The following is a 22,171-nucleotide window of genomic DNA, read 5'->3' as shown; positions in this document are numbered from 1 at the left end:
TGTGGGTGGGCTTGACGGTGGCCAAGCGTGGGCGTGTCCAAGGTGGGCTCCCATTGTAAAACCCCCGTGCCCACCTCGGCTCTGGGGAGGCCAAGTTTACGAAGATGGGGGCTCCATGGCGGCAAAGCGTGAATATGACCAGACCCCCGTGGGTCACCTGGGCTGTACGGGGCCCAAGTTTGGGCTCCATGTCGGAACTGTGCGAGATTGACTGACTTCGGCTGCACATGTAAAACCCCCTTGGGTCCCACCTAGGCTGTGCGTGAGCCACGTTAGCAATGGTGCGGGCTCCATGGTGACAAATCGTGGGCGTGCCCAACGTGGACTGCCTAAGTAAAACCTCCGTGGGTTCTCACCTCGGCTGTGCATGGGCCAAGTTAGCTACGGTGTGGGCTCCACGGTGACAAGGCGTGGGAATAAAGCTCACTTGGGCTGCCCTTGTGAAACCCCCGTGGGTTTTACCTGGGCTGTGCGTGGGCCACGTTAGCAATGGTGCGGGTTCCATAGTGCAAAGCATTGGTGTTCCCAACCTTGGCTGCCTAAGTAGAACCCCCGTGGGTCCCACCTAGGTTGTGCAGGGGCAGAGTAGGCACAAAGATAGGCACCACTGGGGCACCGCGTGCGAATGCCTAACTTGGGCTTCCCATTCATGCTTCCTGGGTCCCATCTCGGCTATACGGGGACAAGGTTAGCACAGATGTGGGCTCCAAGGGGGCCGAGCGTGGGCATGTCCAACTTGAAATACCTGTGCAACTCCCAAAACGGCACTTTTCGCTAATATCGAGGATATTTACTGCACGCTCTAGAAATTCAGCGTAGGAGATCGGCTTAAAGGGATACTACAACGAAATTTTGGCACTTCGTTTTTGATCTATACGTGTTCAAAGGAGCAGTATCACATCGGACACACCAATATCTTGTTAAAAAAGACACAAAAAGGAATTTTTAAACGAATTAAACGATTAGCAAAAAGCACTTGGTGGATGTCTGGATGTCACTAAAGCCTCATTTGTAATGCCCGTGTAGAAACCTTGAGAGGCAGTGACGATAACTGTCTCGCCTAGAACTATTTGAACCTGACGTCATCCCGACTGCTCGACGGCAAGCACAAGAGAAGAGGGGACGGAGGAACTTCCCGCTCAACGGGACTCTTTTTTGTGTCGCTATTTCCCATCTAGAATAATATAGAAGATTAACCCGGTCACTCAATATTCACACAAAAGCAGCTTTGCGGTTAGTTGCGGTGGCCCGGTCGCTGACGCGCTTTGACCACATGGGTGGCTGGAACGGCAAGGGCATCCTGACGACGTGAGCCTCGCCGCAGCTTTGCTCCGAGACAAACTACGCCACGATTGCGCCGGATGTGACGTGCTCTCCGCTGACTTCTCTCTGAGCGTTTGCCAGAATGGGCCATTTATAAAAAAAAAAATACAGCCACCAGGCTCAAAATACAAACGTGCGGTTGTAATTTACAGATACTGTGGATTCTATTCAGCCTAGTTTTGAACACGACGGGTATATTTCAATTTTCGTTGAAGTATCCCTTTAAAGGGACATTTTGACAGGGCATTTTTGCTCGCCAAGATTTTTATTTTTACATGAAATATGAAATCCCAACTACCCAGAAAATAATTTCCGGCTCGACATTCGTTTTCTTTCCGCGCGAAAGCCGCCGATCGAGAACTGACCGGTTTGAGTCGTGCTCAATCTCTTCTCCGTAGTCACGTGCCGTTTTCTATGGTTTAGACACAATCACCGAATATAATCGAAGTCGTGGGTAATCGAAGACAGACTCAATATTAGAAATAGAAAAGAAATATAACATCCATTTTTTTTTGTGACTTCACAATCCTCCGCTGGCAGAACGACTCCTAGCTCCAGACAAAAAGATGGGTCTGAGTTCAAAATCTGGATGACGTCACCAGCACCTTGCTAGCTCCAAGCGTGACGTGCCATTCAAAAACAGCTTAAAAAAAAAGCAAAAGAAGAAAAGAAGTAGACAAAAGAATAAGAGGACACATAGAGGCGGGCGTAATGGACTTCTTCCAAAACCGACGCGCCCCATTGCGGCGAAACACCACGCAGTGCACTCTGGGAACTAGTTGGCCACTCAGTTTCGGTTTCGACCGAGCAGCTTCATCTCATGCTATCAAGCCGCGACCGAACGCGCTGCTTGCGTTTTCGATTATCTGACTTTTCATGAACGTACAATACACTCATTCTCGAGCAATACAAAACGAAACGGGGGCACTTTCTTGGTTTCCGAAACACCGGATATTAAAAGTGCGTGTGCAAACGTAGTAAGACGTGGCTTAGTCACCTCACCTTTGAGTTCAATTTCAATAATTCCGTCTAGTACCAGAGAACTACAACTGAAATTTGGACCTGGAGCCTTACATGTATTTCGTTTGCCAAACGTCCGCTTCTTGTTGCTTCACTGGACAAAAAGCAAGCCGCATCCTCACAGGAGTATCAAAGTTGAGCCCACCGTTGACGCATGAACTTTTAAGGAAACGCAATAAATTCGACCTCACTACTGCACCAAAGTTACTACGATGTCTTCCTCGCCTCATCATATATCTCCCACTCAAATTTTATGCTGAGATCGGCTAGCTACGACGGAGGCCCTAACAAGCGTCCCCTACTCCTCGCTCAGCTTTTTTAGACGAGCTTTTACTGACGCCCAAGATCTGTGCCTGAATGGTGTGTCTGAAATTCTCTCGGCATACTCAAGCAGGAAGAAAGCGAACACATAACAAATATTATGGCCATTAGCAACCGTCAAATGCGCTTTGAACAATTTCGTTCGTTTGGCGCACCGCATAGGGGTTCATGCCCGTCCGGCGCACTTCTGGCGAACGGTGCGACATTTTTCCCACAAGTGCTCGACTTTTGCTTTCTTAAAACGGTTTGTGTGTGCAAATGTGCCTATACGACTGGCAGGATAACGTTGTGCACATACGCGATGTTGAATATTAGTAAAACGGAAGTGGGTGGGGACTTCGCATGGTGCGGGTCAGTACAGATAAGATATAAGAAGTGCGTTAAAATTGAGCTTTTCAATGGTGCCTCCGAGTTTTGCCTCGCGTACTCAGGCGTATTAAGAAAACAGTAATTGCAAAAAGTAATATTTCGCCGATGGAGGCACGAAACAAACAAACTTCATGATTAACAACACTAACGTAAAGGCGCGAGCTTGATGTATGCATACTTATTGGTTGCTACAGCTTGTTGATTCGTACATAAGCAAGATCCCCGAGCTTCGCAGCGTCGAGTTTCCCAGCACTGGCTCGTCCGCATACCTCGAAACGCTAACAGAAAGGCTCAAGTACAAAAATACAACAAGCATGTGTTAAGAGACAAGCTATAAGACTCGGGCTTGTGCTAACGCTTCGAGGTCTGGACATTTAGGTTAGTTTAGAGACCACAAATGACGCTCTCGGGATCAGAAAACTTGAGATAAAGGCCGTTACTAGTCCGCGCTCTCGACGTGTCGATCGAAACCGAAACCATGCTACTCTCCTCCCTGGCCAACTAGTTCCCAGAGTGCAACGCGCGCCGTGTTGCATGCAGGGCTTTATGGAAGTAGTCTATTGGGGAATCCATTTTGTCTTTTGTTGGCTTCTGGAGACTAGGAGACTGCGTTTTGTTCGCGCCTTGTTTCCTGTTCGGTCACTTGGCTCCAATTTTGCGATCCATTCACCTTTGCCCTGGTGTCTGACGATCCCTAGTTCTGTATATTGTTCGGCGAAAATTGTTCTTCAAGGTTGCAAAATGTATTTGAGATACTGAGTACAAAAGATTGAGGCATGTAATTAAGATAGAGTAGTGAATATACTCTAGACTATATAGACTAAATGTATTTGCAAGTTACCAAAATACTACAAAAAGTATTTGAAATACAGTATCTTGAGTAGAGTATTTTAGATAAGCACAACTCTGGTTTCAGTTCAAACCCAAAATAAAGCTGTAGATCAGGACCTTCTTTCCGAGAAGCTTGAATTTATCTCATATCAAGGCAGCCCCGATTCGATGGTTTTCGGTTTCCCCTGATTTTAATAAAACCAGGGTTAAATTTTCGGGGTTTATGGAAAACGCGGATCATATGCTTTTGCAGCTCGCAGACGTGACCTCGGATACGTGTTTGAATCGGTCATGCGCAGCATTTTATTCAAGACAATTTCATTCATTTTTTATTTTTTTATTTTTGTACCAAAATGGGTAATTGGCACATATTTGTTCTCGTACGATTAAAAAAAAAAAATACAATGCCCCTAGTTTGCCTCGGGTACAAATGCAAAACCCCAGAATGAACTCTCCGGGCTTAGTAAGGGAGTTTTCGTCGACCGATTCCGTCGTCCTCCCGCAACATTCCGCCCAAACCGCTTCAAGATCAGGAACACAGCAGACAAGGCAACTGCCGCGCATGCGCAGTAGTGGCGTCTGTTGCGGAGAGTGGATTAGAGTGGGGAAAACTGTCTACGTAAACTCCGTAATATGTAGTTTTAGTTCCGATAGTTCCGATAACGACGCGATCCTTTGCACATGCATCGTATCGCTATCGCCATCGGGTGTCGTTTTCGGAGTAATCGGAACGATCCACTGAAACTCCATAATGTCCACAGAGATAGCTCGATGATCCTCGGTCCTCAAAACATCCCGACCCTTCAGAAGAGCGGCCTAGGTGGCAGCAGGATCGGTCCGGGCGCAACGTGTAAGGGCACGAGGACTTGGCCCTGACCAGGGCCGTTCCGACAGGCGCTCAGCGGGATGCAGAGTCCCTTCTTGTCCCGGATGAAGCCCTTGTCGCAGAAGCAGCCCGGCACGCACTGGGCCGTGCAGACCCGGCCGGGTGCCTCGCCGCAGACGGCGGGACAGGCCGAACCGCAGTGGTCGAAGACCTCGTTGCGCTTGCACTTGTCCTTCTGGCCGCCGCACTTGGACCTGGATGGGATGGAGAAGGGCGAACGAAAATAACGAATCTGAGTGTGGTCGAAGAGATGGGGGTGGTGATGTAAGAAGGAATAAAAAATATCCCCAAAACAGCAATAAAAAGAAGAGACACATGCTTGATCATGCTGACCAATACCGGAAAGCAACGAATGTGTTGAGCGCAAACTGCCACCTCGCTTGGAAATTGACGCCGCCTGACTCGAGGTCACATGACGCGGTCACGTCACGTGACATAAATTTCCCCGCAAAATTTAGCAGAGAAATTGGCATCATATGACCTGAGGTTACATGACGTGACATCAATTTCCCCCTAGATTTAAGGGGGAGGGGGTTGACGTAGCGGTCTTTCATGACGCTCCTTCGTGACGGATCTTTATGACGGTTTTCTTTTGAAATTCGGCTGATAAAACTATGGTTCTTTGATAAAAATTGTGCGAACGGGCATAGGACCAGAGCCCCTACATCAGCTACGATAGATTATAGGTACCCAATCCCCGATTATCTTGTGGGCGCCACCACTTTGGTGCAGTGCAGAGCGCGTGCAATAGACCCTTTTCAAAAGTACATCGAGCAACATTCGCGGTCGCCATTGGTCCAAAGGTTCTCCTTGGTCACAGGAGAGCGTTGAGCTGAATGAATTGTACGTTAAACCCCCCCCCCCCCCCAAAAAAAAAAAAACAAAAAACAAAAAAAAAAACGTGTTTTTTGGTTTGGGTAAATCAACTATGTATCGGAATAATCGCAGAATGCTCAAACTCTGTGAAGATGTGTTTTGACCTGCGTGGTTGGGACAGAATGAGAAAGTTTGAGAACGTTACGTTATTTGGATCAAAAGATAATTGAGAAAAGTTAACCTTCTCTATGAGTCGAAAAGCTTTGGAGTAAGCCAACGGTTCAATTTCGGACTCTGATTGGCGCTTCTTCATGGACGTCACAACGCGTGGTTTAGGGGGGTGAGAGGCGTAGGTAAAGAAGCCCCAGTGATTCACACACTAACCTTAGGCTTATTTACGATAACGAAAGGGGGACATGGAAAACACAAAATACATGGAAGACAAATAGGCAACACAGCCTGTGCTGTCTGTTTGTCTTTCATGTCCCTCTTTCGTTTTCGTAAATTAGAAACCAACACGCTCAACCCATTAGCCCTAGCCGGCTCTAAGATTAGCTTACCCGATACGCGTAAGCAAATCTGTTAACCTTGTAAGGGTTAGCAGGATACTTTAGCAGAGCGATGGACTGGAGGCGACCTCCTTTCCAGCGTTCACTCTGCTAAACTGTAAAGAGGTGGGAGGAGCTTCCCCTAAAGCTGTCACCGACTACAGTTTTACATGACCTTTAAGGCACCGCCTCTCGTCTCTTAACTCCCGTAAATCAGGCTAAGTGTCCACGAAAACGCGGCAATCAGAGTTGCAAAATCCATGGGACCGTTGACCTACTGCGCAAGCTTTTCCGAATACGCTTCCCGGCACTGACCTGTGGACGCAGCGGCCGTCTCTGGTCTCCCGGATGTAGCCGGGCTTGCAGTTGCACTTGGGACGGCAGATCCTCTCGTTGAAACCCTGGCGGGGTCCGCCCCCCGACCGGCTACAGGGCACTAGATCTCCCTCCTGGCACGTGGGCTCGCAGTGGGCGTTGCACTTGGGGTTCCACACCTCCAGCTCGCGGTCGCAGGATCGAGGCCCTGTCACGACGAACAAAAAAATATCATTATACATCGTTTCACGTTAAATCTAAACGCAGCGGACGCTACGACCTGATGGAAGCAATCAGACAGCGTCAAAAGCGCCCGTCATGGTGTTCGTCACGTTTCTATACGTGTTCTGTCATCACTGAACCAATTATAAACTGAAAAGGCATAGTGACTTGCGCGTTTGACGCTGTTTGATTGATCCCAACGCCTCGTAGCGTCTTAGGCAACGGTGAAGAGTGACGACACAATCTTGCATGCGGTCCGCGAAATGTTGTCACCCAGACCCACCGTGCCCTGATCCCGCAGTCGTTTTCGGCTGCGAAGCGAAATATACCTATTTAGTTGCTCATTATAAGCGTCTCACCCATTTAAAGAAATCTTTCAATTGATAGGCTCGCTATTTTATGTGGTACGTCGAACTCTTGATTGCATTTTGAATACATGAAGTGTTCGAGAGAACATCAACAGTATTTAGTATTTTTTTTTTCTACAGCTCCCTCTCTTCTGCACCATACGGCATACATTATGGTATGCAGACCTGTTGAATGTATTTTTAATGCATAGAGTGTTCGACATGACATCAACAGTGTTTAGCCCTTTTTCTATACTACCTCTCTTCTTCAACATGCGAGATACATTTAATGTGGTGCGTAAAACTGTTGATTGTATTTTTAATGCATGAAGTGTTCAACAGCGTCAACAGTATTTAACATCTGTTATATAGCTACTTCTCTTATGCAGAATGCGTCATATTGTTGATCGTATTTTTAATGCCTAAAGTGTTCGACAACATCAAGAGTGTTTAGCAATTTTTCTATACTCGCTCTCTTCTGCACCACGCGACATATATTTTATGTGGTACGCAAAACTGTTGATTGCATTTGTAATGCATGAAGTGTTTAACATCATCTACAGTATTCAACGTTTGTTCTATATCTTTTTCTTTTCTGCCCCAAGCAAGATACTGTAGACTTTCTTTCTAATGCATGGAGGGTTCGACGTAACATCAACAGTGTTTAGCATTTTTTCTATACTCCATCTCTTCTGCACCATGCGACATACATTTGATGTGGCACGTAAAACTGTTGATTGTATTTTGAATGCATGAAGTGTTCGACAGAACATCAACAGTATTTCATTTTTTTTCATGCCTCCTTCTCTCATTCTACGTGACATACACTTGGAAAATATTACAATGTATTTAGAGCTACAAGATTGCTACTCTAATTTCTCTAAAATTTACGATCGCAGCCATCCTCAATTTCTTCTATACTTGCAGACTAGCCGCGTATTGGTGCTTCGCAGTCATTTACAGTTCTCCGCTGCCGTATAAACAGCGTTTAAACGCTGCCTACACGGCAAAGTTTATTCGCACTAGACAAAGAGGCTCTTCGCTATTATATTAATCCTCTTTTTCGAGATACCAAAATCCCTAGCTCGTGTGCGTGTGTTGTGTCCAACAGAAACGGCGGAAGGAGATTTATTGCCATTACCTTCCAGGCTTTGACCAGCAGCCAAGTTGTAGAAGCAGGCCAGGGCCACGACGAGCAGCCCAATCATCTTGGACATGATGAAGACCTCGCGAAAAGCGCTGGAGGGAGCACGAACGAGGAAAAAACCTGTCAGATCTTCAATCACGTCGCTCGCGCATCGCCAAAAATAACGTTTCGCGTCACTATAGATGCCACAGGAAACGCATAAGCGTCTTCCACGTTGTCGCGTTCCTTGGCGAAGTCGGATCATCAACTCTGCCAATTAGCAAGCCCTAACCGGCTTCGGCAGACCTGACATGTTGTACTGTTGATTTTGATCAATAAAGACTGTTATTATTATTATTAAATACACAGAAAGAGATATCAGTTTAATGAAATGACGCGTATATTATTCGCGATATGCAGGGTGTCTGTTAATAGAGGGTACGGAAATAAAACAGAGTTTGCGTTAAGCCGCAGTCCGCACAAAAGACAGTGTGCAGACAGTGTCTGCGGTGTGTTCCCTCCTTGTATATGATGGTCTTGTCACATTGGTCGTACAAAGACCACCTGCAGACATGTGCAAATCATACACATGTATAAAACATGCTTCGAACACGCTTGAGTCGTGTCTGCACACAGTTCTGTCATCATGTCTACTCCGTGTCTTTTGTATAGATGTACGAGCTGCGGGACTACGACTTAAGGTTTTTTTTTTTTATTCTGGTGCTCGGTTGCTGGTCATTACGACCACTAGAAAAAGAGGCATGTTAATTAATGAGTTATCTAATTACCTAATGATTCTCGATCAACTTTTACAATTTTTAAGGGGGAGATAATGTAATAATACTTAAAAAACAAGCGAGCTGGTGTTGATTCATGGTAATAAAACCCGAGACGTTGTGTTGTTGAGACGTTGTGTTGTGTCCGTCCCCTTCTGTGTTCCGGAGTCTCGGGTATTATTACCATGAAATAATGTAGTTGGAGGACTGACACTGGGGGCACTCGTTATGGCCTAGCCGTGACGCGAAATTTTTGACTGAAAGTTCGTACTGGGTGCTACAGGACGAGAAATGTCATCGTCTTCGAGACCGAACCAGCGAAGCGCGCCCCCGACGTCGACCCCTTCGCTCTGCACTCGCGTAGTACCAATCGCGCCAGCTGAGGCGCGCGGGCGCAGCAACGGAGGATGGCTCCGAAATGTATACGCATGACATCACACATGACGCAACGTAGCGTCGAAGGCGCAAAGAGGCTGTGTGTGCATTCTGTATTAGCGCGTTTGTTTTGCCTGGCGGTTTCGGTTTCGACTGCCGAGGGTCGGTCTCTCTGGATGAGGTCACATACCAAAAAGCGCAAGTGTGGCGGCGGTTACACCAGCCCGAAAATTGTGATGCATTGGTGGGTTAGTCTGCTGTTATTCCGGGACACGGAGTGGCGCACATGCATGGCGGCCATGGAGGTTGGAAGCTTCTAGAGGCAATATGACTCCATGAGAGGTGATGCCGGGTGTAACTTCCGTTTTGGAGGGATGACCCAAGGATGACCAAAAAGCGAACAAAATCAAAAAGACGCCATTGGACGGAAAGGATAACCTTGGGCACTCTTGGAGGCGTTCCCGCCGACCGCGACCTCTACTTCCGGCTTCACTTTGGATTTTCTCGTTTTGCTGGCTTGAGCCGGTATGTCACCTCCTCTTCTTCCTACGTTTATGATCGCGGCACAATGTTTTTTTCTTGGGGCCGCCAGCTGCCCGCCTCGGTCTTTGAAGTCATCCCAAGATCCTGTCTTTCAGCAGCCGAAACCAAAAGCACTACGATAAAAATTACGTAAAAAAGAAACAAACAAAAAACAAAACATTCACAACATCTTGGGGCACCCTACTTTGCGCTCCATGATTAATGATGCCATGGGAATTTTCGGAATATAAAAATGCAACCACATAAGCTGGATGTCTCTACAATATAAAGCAACCTACTCCATTTAGGCTTCTTTTTCCTTCACTCGATTGAAAAGGCTATTTGATTGATGCGTGTTGTACGCATTCGACGAACGGATCATTTACAACAAGAACGTGCGAATCTTACTTTGACGATCGAAACTTGGGGGTGTCTCTATTATACACTTGGTTCAGGAGACATCATGATATAAACCCATAACACGCTGCATTAAGCATAGAAGTATTGGGCCTGTCGTCATATCTTGACTGGATAACAACAACCAAGGTGCCATCCACTCAAAAGCGTTTCAAGTCGCTTGATTTCAATTTATCTTAAAATTACGTGTACCATTGCAATGTGCTCAAAGATGATTTAAATCCGCATCAACAAAGCTAGACAACAAAGCAGAATGAAACTTCGCCGACTTCGTGGTTTTTTGGCGGGTCGGTACTTAAGTGTCTTGGACACTTAACGGGTAGATTATGTAAGCATGTTTTGAGCCTGCCAAAAGTAATGAACCCTACAGGAGATTTGTATGGCTACCCGCTAAAAACTTGGAAAAGAAACACGGACGTATATATGTAGTCACTGAACGTTTAACAAGTGCGGGGGTGTGAGACATCTTATACAGTCAATATTATTGCGGCATTAGCCCATAAAATGCAGACAAACCAGTTACGAAGCAAAAAAAAAAGTGAGTATAACTAACCACGCTCAACTTTTCTTACACTGTCAGTAACTATACTGTTTGTAGGAAAGCAACAACATAATGCCAAAAATATCGGCTTGACAAAAGATCAATTCGACAAATGGGACCCGGAGAACTGTCAATATTGAGAAAGCTTGCCATTCCGCCGGAGGTTTCGAAGCTGGTTAATCTGTCAGTCCGCCACAAAAAAAAAAAAAAAAAGAAAAAAAAAAAAGAAGAGGGAGCTTGAACTTCACTTACGTTTGAAGCGAGAAAACGCGCTTCCTAGGTTGTCGAAACAAAGAGGTGGGTGAAGCCAAGGGACGTTCGGCTAGACAGGCAGGCACACCGAGCACACACGAAACCCGGTCTTACCCCCGTCTGCTATCAAAGGCGCCTTACCTGGAAGAGTTGCAGACAGACGAGTGACGAAGTTTCCTCCGAGAAGCCAAGGTTATCCGCAGCGGGAAACAGTCGGCTTTTGCGTTTTCCTTTCTTCTTTAGCTCCCTCGCCTCTTCCCTTCTCTCCTGCCGACCATTGCGAGCATCACATGCAAGCGTTAGCACGTGTCGAGGCGCGCGAGCAAACCGGCTCGTTCACGCGCCGCGCGTGACCGGAAAAGTAATTGAGGTCGCCTGGTCGGGCACGCACCGACCCCTGCCAAGAAGATGCGATCGAACAAGTGGGCGTGCTTGTACGCGTGATTATAGTCACTAGCGTGCCTAGTTGAGAGTGTCTCCAACCGATCGATCCAGGTCACGTGGTTAACGGGCAGCGTTTGAAGCACAAGCTGCAAGGAAGAGGTGGAGGCGAAAGCTGTGATTTGTTTTGATAGTCTACCTGCGGGCGTCTTCAAGCTTGGATCAAACTCTCTGCCGGCTGGCCTCCTCACCACAAGGCACAACGCGCGCTTGCGCGTGAGCAACCAATTTACCCACCATTAAATTGCGAAAGGTCTTTATGGTTTGAGTTACGGCCTCTTTTTAAATCTAGGCTCCCCACCTGTACCCTTCCGAACGGAATGGCGGAAGTACGTCACACCCTTTCTTGTCTCACTTCTCCAGAAGACGTTGTTGGACAACCGGAAAGCTTTTGATGCAACAGGTTACGAAGTTGGGCGTTGGCAGCCTGAGACAAGCGGATGCAGAGACGCACAGGGGAAAGAATGTGGCGGTTCGAGACAAAAATAAAACGAGAAGAGTTGGGCCGCGCAAAATGGCCGCCTCAACACTTCCGCCGCACTCTCTGCGCCATATGATGCCGGCTCCTCCTCGCCTTAGACCTCCACCGATGACGTGCTCCAACAAGTTTCAGGAGCGAATTGTAATGGTTGTAATGCAGACATCTCCTCGAGGTGCGTGTACATTTTCCCGTTATGTGTGTTTTTTTGGCGAGCCAGAAAATTGCAGTTTGTTATTCCAGCGGCGTAGGGGCAAGTTTGCTCGCAGTCTGAGTCAGAGCTATCGCCATCGTTGGGGGATTCTTTCGGAAGTTTTGTTTTTGCGTTTTGAATAGCTGTGTGTTGCGTGTTTTGTACACTTTATTACTGTTTTATGGCCAAGTGCGTCCGAGTGTTACCCCTTATAATTTATGTATTTTCTTTCTGCGATCGACCTGAAGATGTTCCAAGTTTCCGGATTTGCCAAGTTTTTGCTCTTTTGTTTGGAATATTCAATTAGCATGCAAGTTATTCTTTTGCATTGGATTGCTAACACGACTTAGCACATGCGGCTGCACTGCGCAATAGAGACGTGTCTAAAGACATCGTTAACGAACCATCAAAAATAACTTTGAAGTCATAAACTCCGTGTGGCAACCACGCAAGAATGTAAGAAGAAAAAAAAAAGGACTGAGTAGTAGTACACTAAAACATCACGTTATAAACACAACTATATTCGAAAAAACAAAACAAAAAAGCATTGAAATTTTAGAATATCTGGCATCCTCTCCAATATGTATATTATGAAGATATTATCAGCCAACTATTTGAATTTACCACGGATCTTCACTTTAATAATCATTCCTCAGCAGAAACCGACGTTATTTTCATTGATTTTTTGAAAGCTTTCGATACCGTACCGTACTTAAACTTTCTCTCCTCCACATCCATTCTTCAGTCATCAGTTGGATAGCTTCGTCTCTAACAGACAGAGAGCAGTCCGTTTCAGTCAACAGTTCTTCATCAGCATCAGTTGCAGTAACTTCCGGTGTTCCCCAAGGCAGCGTCCTCGGCCCCCTTCTTTTCCTTATCTATATTAATGATCTTCCTTCTTCAATTAACTCGACTATTCGGCTATTTGCCGATGACTGTGTTGTGACAGAAAAATTACTGACCCAACAGATCATTACATTCTTCAAAACGATCTCGACACCATAAGCTCCTGGTGCACCCATTGGAAGATGAATATTAACCCCGGAAAATGCAAACAAATGACCGTTACCACCAACTCGACCAAATCATCTCGCGAATATTCATTACTGTCACAACAATTAGAGGGTGTCTCATTATACAAATACTTGGGTGTCCATATTTCTGAAACATTATCGTGGAATGAACATATCGACAACATAATCGCCAGCTCAGCGAGATCATTAGCTTTCTTGAGGCGGAACCCCTATCTGGCCCCTGCTGCGACAAAATTACTCGCCTATAAAACAATAATTCGACCCAAACTTGAATACGCAAGCGTTGTGTGGAATCCACATCAAAATTATCTAGTATCAAACCTAGAATCCATTCAAAACAAAGCTACCCGGTTCATCCTAAACGATTACTCTCCACAAAGTAGTGTCTCCGCCTTAAAATCAAGACTTGGTCTCGCTTCATTAGCCACACGGCGCAAAATTAACCGCATGTGTTTCTTCCATCAAGTTTACCACGGTAATTCACAGTTCAGAAATATTTATTGTCAAAAAGCCCATTATATTTCTTCTCGAAACGACAACACATGTAAACTCTTTCAATACCGCTCCCATAATAACTCATTCGTGTTTTCTCCCTTAATAATATGTATTACAGAATGGAATAACTTGCCAGATCATTTTGTAACCAACTTAGATATTACAGCGTTTCAAGAAATGTGCGCGCTTTTGTTCAATGAGTAGGGGACGTCTGTTTGTGTATATATATATCTTGTTTTCTTTTGTGGTTAGACGAGATGTGGTTGTGTTACTGTTCTTACGTTATGTTTTATATTGTATTCCCATTTATTGCCACCCCCCTCATGCAATGCGTCCTCAAAAAACGCCCTTGAGGTAAATAAATGAAATGAAATATGGTTGAGCAACACTACATATTTGTACTTATAATAGTACTCCTTTGTCTTTTAAATGAAAATGAAATAAACGTTTGAAATACATATGCACGAATAAAAACACCTAAGATCCATATGCTGATAATGTGAATGTCAAAAACCAAAATTCTCGGGCTCTAAACAAAAAACAAAAAACAAAAAAAAACCTTCAATGTCGTATTGCCTCGTGCATGATCGAGAAAGTACACGGTCCTCTATTCCTTTAGAGGAGTGGTTCTCAACTATCGATGTTTCGCGGACCCCTTGTGGATTGGCGCAGATGATGGAGGGCCCCGTTCGTGGTGAGAGGAGGGGAAAGATATAGGGTAACTATGATAATGAATAAAAATTTGATATAACTAAGGTCTAGTGTGAAGTAGACTTCTGTCATTTACTTACACACGAGAAATCTCGCCCGGAAATTGGAACGTTTCTTCTCAGCCTGAAAAAAGACAACTTTTATTGCGGGGCTTGTCTGATGAGGCAGGGCTTCGCGGTCCACTAAAATGCCTTCGTGGACACTAAAGGCTCCGTGAAGCATTTACTCATCTAGAATATTCGCGTCGCGTACACTCTTACACCAAGCGTGAACGATAAGGAGGCCAGAAAGACTTTGCCTAGTTAGTGTCGCCCTAGCTTTTCCCCAAACATTCTAGGTCGCTAGACAGAATATTTCAGATGACCAGCATACTAGATGAAGAGCCGAGCGCCCTATTGCCGATTCATTCACTGCTACGCCGACGTACTGTCGCCTGCTGCCGCCGCCATCAACGCTTGCTGCTGTTTTCGTGACGTATGCTCTTTTTACAGCGAAGCTGTTTATGGCTATGGTTTCGTGGATATTTCATGTGCGTCAACAAAATTTCCGGTCCCGAATTCGATGCGAAATTGCTTCATTCTATGCAAAAGCTTATACGTATCATCACTTGAATATGCATTTTTTGTAGATTAGGACGCACCATTTTCAAGGTCAGTAGAGACTCAGGTCGATAATATAGGTTTCTCAAAGATTTGTCGCTGTGCGACCCGCGTCGGCCATGTCTCCGCTCGCAACGCCCTCTCTCTGTCGTCGTTCCAAGCGCTCTCGTGCCTAGTTTCCTTTCCTTCCGCCGGGTGGCGGTCCCGTCGCGCGTGTCTAGTTTCCTCCGGGTCCTCGGGGCGGTGGGGGGGAGGGGGGGGGAGGGGGTGGTTGTGACGTGTGCTAAACAGCTTCGCTGGTCATCTACCTTTACAGAGAAGATTGGGTCATGATTTTTTTTTTTCGTTTCTGGCGCAACAAGGGAAGTCTGCTACGATTAACATGGCAGTGACATTTTGCCAAAATATTTCTGATTGATACTCCTGAGTTTCGGAAGCTCCAACATACTTAAACATGTGTTTTGTGGTATCTTATGCCATAGCATCCTCTATACTAACAAAGCCTGGCAGATCGATAAATGTGCTGCGCTGCGACGCACTAAAGAACAAAGGTGTGACTAAAAAATGAAAGGAAAACAATTCTTTGGTCACGCGTTTGTTCTGTAAACGTCGCAGCACAGCCACATTTAGCCATGTACAACCAACTACCCCAAACCCAAGTCTAGGCTTTGTTATCCTGGCAGATCGTCACGTGACGCGGCCGCCGAAAGTGAAGAAAATAGAGCGGAAGACCATAGAGGTATTATGATGTACGCTAGAGGTTCAACTGGCGCTAGTGTCTATGCGACTTCCGTGACGCAAATTGAAGCAGACAGTAACCAGTCTATACTTTTGCGGTGCTCCTGTGCATTCCTATGGGAAAACGCGCGTGCATTTTGTCTCTTCGCCGAAAAATAACACGGAACACTTTGGTTATTTCGTTCGTATCGAATAGTATGTGTCTTAATTAACATTGTAAAAGTGTAATTGCTTTAGTTAACGCATTTTTCTTCATCAGTCAGCGATGCTAACTCCGCTACATTTCAGTCCCAAACGTGTGTTCCGCAGCAGATGTGTAAAAACAAGCGACGATTCAAAGCAAAATTACAATCGAAAGGAGTATGCAGTGTGTTCAAGGCTCGCCAGCATTCCGGTGACGCTTAAATATATTGATAATGCCAGTCCTGGTCACTATATCAAAATGACCCCATCGTGCATGAGCGGATAAAAGCATCCAAAACGGAGATAATAAAGTAAGTAGGCTATGAAAGGTGTCTCTTGTTATTGTTTTCTCTGTCGGGCAGCTTTTATCGGGCAGTTGTTCTTAAAGATTTCGAGCGTGCGGGTGATATCATGAACGTACGAACAAACATCTTCGCACAGAGCAGAAAGGATAAAGCGGTACTTGCTTATTTAAAATCGGAATATATTACGTGGCCTTCAATTTATTTTGATCGTACATGCACTGGTAGTTACTGATCCAGTGTTACTGCGTAGTTCTTGCCGTCCGTCTCCCTTTATTTCCAGATGTTCTTCGTTCGTCTAGCACGTATATCCCTCATGCTGAAAAGCGCCGACGTCGTGTTCGCGCTAACAGTGTCTGACAGTGCAAATAAATACACGTACGAAGCCGTTTTAGCACCGTTTTTGATCCGACCATTTTGAAAGAAAAACGCCGTAACTGACCTATTATTTCCTCGGCCTGACTGAGAAATGTTCCAAGCTACTTAGTACGTACGAATTATTCGCGATATTTGCTCTTATGATCGAGCGCAGGGAGAAAATGCACTCACTTTTTCCCATAGAAATGCATTACCGGAAGTCAATTGTCGACTGGTTGCTGTCTGCTTCAATTTGCGTCAGCACACTAGTGCCACTTGAACCTCTAGAGCGTACATTATAATAACTCTATGCGGCAGACAAGAGTCATGTAACGGGCAACCCGCTGCGGCGAGACGCAGAAACACACGTGTCCCGAGCGATGGAATGTCCGCTCGTACTCGTGTTCCTCGGGCTACCGCTTCTTTTCTCGTCAGGTTCGAAAACCATGTTTCTGATCCTCGCCGCTGCAAAAGCTGTGTGCTGACGTCCAGGTTCCCAGAGAAATGCTCTGTGCTGCCAGATCCTCGCGCTCTAAATGTGCGACTGTGCACTCTATGGTTCCGCCATCAAACTGCCAGGCTTTGTGAGTATACGTATATAGGAGGCTATGCTTTTGCTATGTATATATGCGCATGAGGAGCTCCGATCAAAAACTCATCAGTCATGCAAATAACTTAATTTGTGTTTTAAATAATATAATGCAACGAAAAAATCTGTGATATATAATTAAGGCTAGATATGCCCTGATATACCTATTAGCAAAGCCGCGCCATCTAGTAGCGCCGATTCCAAACTATGTGCACTCGCTGGGAGTGGCAGTGGTCACGTGCGCTGCTCCGGCGGGGCCGCGGCCGCCATTAGAGACAAGCACTCTGTAGTGCCCGCATAGCGCCTTTCCATGTGCGTTTTTATTGCTGTGCGGCACCGTGCAAGCAGAAAGGCGCGAAGGATAACCTCCCAAACAAGACGAGGTTTACTGTTTTGCTGCAAAAATACAGCTGTCAACGGAACAATGCATCAGTATAAACCACAATTCGTTAAGTGCGCGCTCCCTATGCTCAAAACGACTTAAGTCAGGATATGTGCGCGTGCACGAGAATTCTTTGTGACAGCTCGCGCAGTAAAAAGAACTATCACACAAGCACACGCACGCAGCTCTCCCCGAGGATATTTTGTTCGGGCGTGGCGTATGAGCAATTCTTAAATTCGAATACTGTCTTCTTCCAGGTGTTCCATTGCTTTCTTTCCCGAGCGATCCGTTTTTTGAAGCAATCGAGAAATCGTTATAAAACGTCAAGGGGCAAAACATAATAACACGAAATATACGAGGCTTTATCGGCTGAAGCAGTTCAGTCAGGCTGGCTACTTTCCGAACGTTGCTGTATAGTCGGCGCTTCATGAGGCAACAAGTTGTTACAAGTACACTGTAAACGACTCAATTTTCGCGAGGCGGGACCTAAGAAATATCGAGAAAAATAAATCACGCAAATAAATTACCCTACGGTAAGGAATGCTAAGCGTACCCCTCCAAATCGCGAAATATTGTGACCGCCAAATATTCCCGAAATTCAAACTTGGTAAATTTGGCGAAATATCGAGGCCTCGAAAATAAATTGAACAGTATTTGCTTTCGACGATGTCGAAAGGGCTAAGAGGAGAGAACGTCGTGTCGAAGACTGCCACAGCCGCCGAAGCTGAAGACGCGACAAAGGACGCGATCGTGCAAACGTCGGCAGCGATGGCGTGACAAGCAACCGAACCGTCGATGCAAACCGCAACGCGAACGAAGACGCGAAAAGCGACTCCGTCGCCGATGAGGACAGCGTCGCCAACAAAAATGCGAAAACCTATTCTTAATCGCCGATGTAAGAACGAAGCCGCAAAAAGAAAATCGCCGTTTCGTGCGAAGGTGCCCCCATGTGACTCTCAGTCACAAACTTGAACTGCGCCTTCGGTTTTGGTCTCTCTCTTGTGGGCGACGTATTTACTTTATCCGTAGTGTACCATTTTGGAATGTCAACCAAGCTTCTGGTCCACGATAGCAAATCGGGACCAGAAGCGGTGGTGCTCGCGATCGCGGGCGCATACCGCATTATGGCCAGCCGCACTTTCGAGGGCCGTCAAGGCAGCGGCTCATTGTTGCCAAGAGCAATTTCGGAAAGGGTCTATTCAAATTGAATTTAATTAAAAACACGATTAGTGACCATATTTAGGAAATGATTTAATATATATTATGTTGTAGATATGTCGTACTACGTAACTAAAAAAAGGCTCAAATGCGCCATTGTTATAAGTTAATGCTAAATACAATGAAGAAAATAAATTACGGGAAGATCCATTTTTGGATTCTTAGGGATGCATGAGCACGACCGTTGGAAACGCCACACACGTCCCCCTTTGGGAAAGGCTAACGCTGACCCCTTCCCCTTTTGGCTTTCTCTTTTGCTTTCTCTATTTTTTGCTGCCTTCTTTTTGGCCTCGTTACGGGATCAGTGTTAGCGTTTCTCAAGGGTCGTACGAAAGGATTCCCCGAGAATTCACCAATGGATCTTCCTGTAATTTGTCTCACCCCTTTTTTGTACTCTGCCTGCCCAAGTACGTCGACGCCCTTGATTACCGTCATCCACATCACTCGTATAACTCTTGGGTCGCTAAACTCGTCAAACACAAAGTTGGGGCTGAACTTGACGGAGTGCACCGATTGGCCTATAACGACGATGACTTGGCGCTTTTTTCGCCGACGTCTAATCGGCGCGCTCCGCAAACTTTTGGCTCCAACTTTGTGTTTGACGAGTTTAGGGCCCATGGAGTGAACCGCATCCACCGTTTTAGCTACACACACATCACGGCGAGGAACAACCGGCCACAGCAGAACGGCAACTGAGCACGCCCGTATTTTACCACGCAGCGGCGCAACACCTTCTAGATAACAAAGCCGTAGTGATGAGTAGTGAAATGGTTTAATCAGAGAGGGCCAACACTGGACACAGACTGGAAACGACTGCTGCGTCACCGCTCGGCTTCCAGTCGAGTTTGAGCCGAACGTTGACGCAATTGTCGTGTCCAATCTGTGCCCAGCGTTGGCCTTCTCTGATGACGCCATCTCGTTTAGCACTACGGCTTTGTTATGTAGGAGGTGTTGCGCGGCGCCTCCTCCTCTCTGGCTCTGCGCCAGCTGTGCGCGTGACTTTGCCGAAAACGAAAGGGCTCGTTTTGACGAAAGCCCGGCGGTGTCTGTCAGTTTGTCAGCGTCGGGGAGAGAGAGAGAGGTTGACGCGTGCTGACGTCAGCGCTGTAAACCAATGGGAGCGTCGCAAGTTATAACTGACAAACAAAAGACATCGCCGGGTTTTCGACAAAACAAGCGTTGTAATGTTAATGCATAAAAAAAAAAAAATCACAACTAGCGACGTACCTGTCGCCCTTCGAGGAAGCCCGCGAGTGTCCCAAAACTGCCTCCGTCAACAACCGGTCTTTGATAGACTCGCTCTTTCGAAGAGCTAGCTACGAGTCAGAATCTGCCCCAATATACTACAACGGGAAGTTGCACCCTCGCCGAGTTTCCGACATGTGTCGGCCGGACCTGCCTCGATCACGCACACAGTACAGCACTTCCTCCTTCTGATATCCAGGCGTCGTTCTTATTTTGCTCGCGTGTTCGGATTCAAGGATATCCGTCACACCCATGGCATCGGCGAACAGATTTGCAAGCCTGTCCGGAAAAACCCGGGCTTTTAAAATGGCCGTGTTTTAAAAATGTTGCAATAGCGTTTACGTCATACTGTCCACAAGAAAAAGAAGAGAGAGAGAAAGAGGGAGGCAAAGAGACGCAAAGAGCCATTGGAGTCAATTCAAACCCACGTGGCTGTCACGTGAGCTCCAGAAGGGGCACGGCGACGTGCTGGGCGCGTATTCACGATGATACGCTTACAGTGTTGCACTGGCTGGGAGCGAAAGCTGCGTCTCCCTCGAACTAAACAGAGCGACGTAGGAAACAAACCCCGTGACACACTGCATTCTGACGATACGATGGCAGCGATCGGTGGCCCAGCGCGCGAACTCATTGAAGTTCGGAGCCCATGCATGGAGCGAAAGCTCGCACTGCAGAATCCTGGGCCGGCTAGCTAGAACCCGAGTCGAAAAGCTGGTTCCCACTTTCGGGTCGGTTGCGTTCGCAGTAACCGAAACGACCGCAACGACAAAGTCACCGGAACAAGTGTTCGCCGTATACACACAGCACGGCAAGCGACAGCTTCGCGAAGCTCCCCATGAGTCAGGGTTGTCCCGGTGCTTTGGTCGCTTCGGTCGTTTTGGTTTTTTCGAACGCAACAGTTGCAAATATGTGAGCCAGTCTTAATACCTCTGTCGCACGGGAACGTTAATGTCAGTTTCAACGAACGACATTTGTGTGTGATCGACGGACCGGCTCGCGATCTGTCGCGCGTGGAATGCGCTGCGGACGGAGTGTTATGCGCTGATTGGCCGATCGTTCAAACGTCATTCGATAGAACTGATATTAAACAGACCGATCTCACTAAGCGTTCGGCGCATGCGTGACGTTGCCATTACTTTAGTTCGCAGGAGGCAGACTGGGGTGCACGCTAGGGTTCGTGAAGTCTCGTGCTCTACACGCGCAAAGCTCCAGTGAGGTTGCCGCACGTGCTGAAGGACTAAAGTTCCCTCGATGCATTGCGGCAGCGGTGGCGTAGTCAAACTGGCTGGTGAGATCGGTCTATCGCCAGCCTGAAACGTGCATTAGCTTAGACTGTGTGAAAGGAAGGCCGGCCAAGCCTGGAGAGCCCGAGCGCTTGAGACTCCACTTCCATAACTTCCTCCATACCCACAAAGCTTCGACAGTGCTTTTTTTTTCACAGAATCTCAGCTAAGACGCTAATTCTAGCAAGCCGGCCTAGGGATTGTTGGATCGGTCCTCACCCCTGCCCTTTCGGATCTGGGTGAGCACATCATGCCACCGGTCGTATATCATTACGGCGGGATGCACGTTAAAGAGCCCAGGCTAGCAGTCGTACTGCTCTGGCAAAATTTCTCATCTACAACTGAGAGACAAGCCGCCCGTTGAGGCCAGACGAAGTTCAAACTCTATAAATATATACCCCCTTATCTCTATGACTATTTGCTGGATCGCGTTTGCCGGTTTGCCCGCTCCGCGAATGAGGCCACGGTCGGCCATCTCTTTGGTAGAGTTTTATTATCTCTTTATCACAGTAGTATGGTGGTTGCAAGAACCAACCGTGGTAGTACTTATATGTTTCTGTGCAATACGCATTTCATGGTGTTAAAATCATTTTTCGAGTGCTCGCCTTCGGCATACACCCGATGGCTGATAACAATAAAATGAGGAACTAAACTTTAACCAATCAATAAATAATATTTTTGTTCTGAAAGTACCTGACACTAATTATTTGGGACATAAATATGATATTTTTAGAGTCAGAAGTACTATATTACATTGACGAGGTCTGTAGGCAGGTTGAAGATGGTCGGTATTGCACTTTTCCTTATATAGGCGCACAATATTCCCCGTCCTGCCAAACCATTTTTCTTCAAAGTGGTCCGAGCAGACCACGCTCGTCTCTGAAGGCCCCCAGTTACACCTGCCGGCGTTTTCCAC

At 46.6% G+C, this 22,171-nt stretch overlaps 1 protein-coding gene across 3 annotated transcripts; it reads right to left on the bottom strand.

Moving 5' to 3' along the window:
• Positions 1-4,165: 4,165 nt before the first annotated feature.
• LOC8044138 (serine protease inhibitor swm-1) lies at positions 4,166-20,008 on the bottom strand. Of its 3 annotated transcripts, XM_040207323.3 has the most exons (6): positions 19,955-19,985; positions 14,440-14,482; positions 11,149-11,274; positions 8,140-8,237; positions 6,430-6,637; positions 4,166-4,944 (listed from the first exon to the last, which is right to left on the bottom strand). In XM_040207323.3, the coding sequence occupies exons 4-6, from the start codon at positions 8,213-8,215 to the stop codon at positions 4,668-4,670; spliced, it is 561 nt and encodes a 186-aa protein (XP_040063257.1). In that variant the 5' UTR covers positions 8,216-8,237; positions 11,149-11,274; positions 14,440-14,482; positions 19,955-19,985; the 3' UTR covers positions 4,166-4,667. The 3 variants fall into 3 exon arrangements, with proteins under 3 accessions (XP_040063257.1, XP_029843407.1, XP_040063259.1); XM_029987547.4 differs by lacking the exon at positions 14,440-14,482 and having other exon boundaries at positions 19,955-20,008; XM_040207325.3 differs by lacking the exons at positions 11,149-11,274; positions 14,440-14,482; positions 19,955-19,985 and adding an exon at positions 11,008-11,134.
• Between the last annotated feature and the right edge of the window lie 2,163 nt (positions 20,009-22,171).

Source organism: Ixodes scapularis, unplaced genomic scaffold (genome assembly GCF_016920785.2).
Source record: "Ixodes scapularis isolate PalLabHiFi unplaced genomic scaffold, ASM1692078v2 PGA_scaffold4__175_contigs__length_147842914, whole genome shotgun sequence".
NCBI classification, from domain to species: domain Eukaryota; kingdom Metazoa; phylum Arthropoda; class Arachnida; order Ixodida; family Ixodidae; genus Ixodes; species Ixodes scapularis.
The sequence above is the reverse complement of the archived record's forward strand: the minus strand, read 5'-3'. Positions and strand labels throughout refer to the sequence as shown.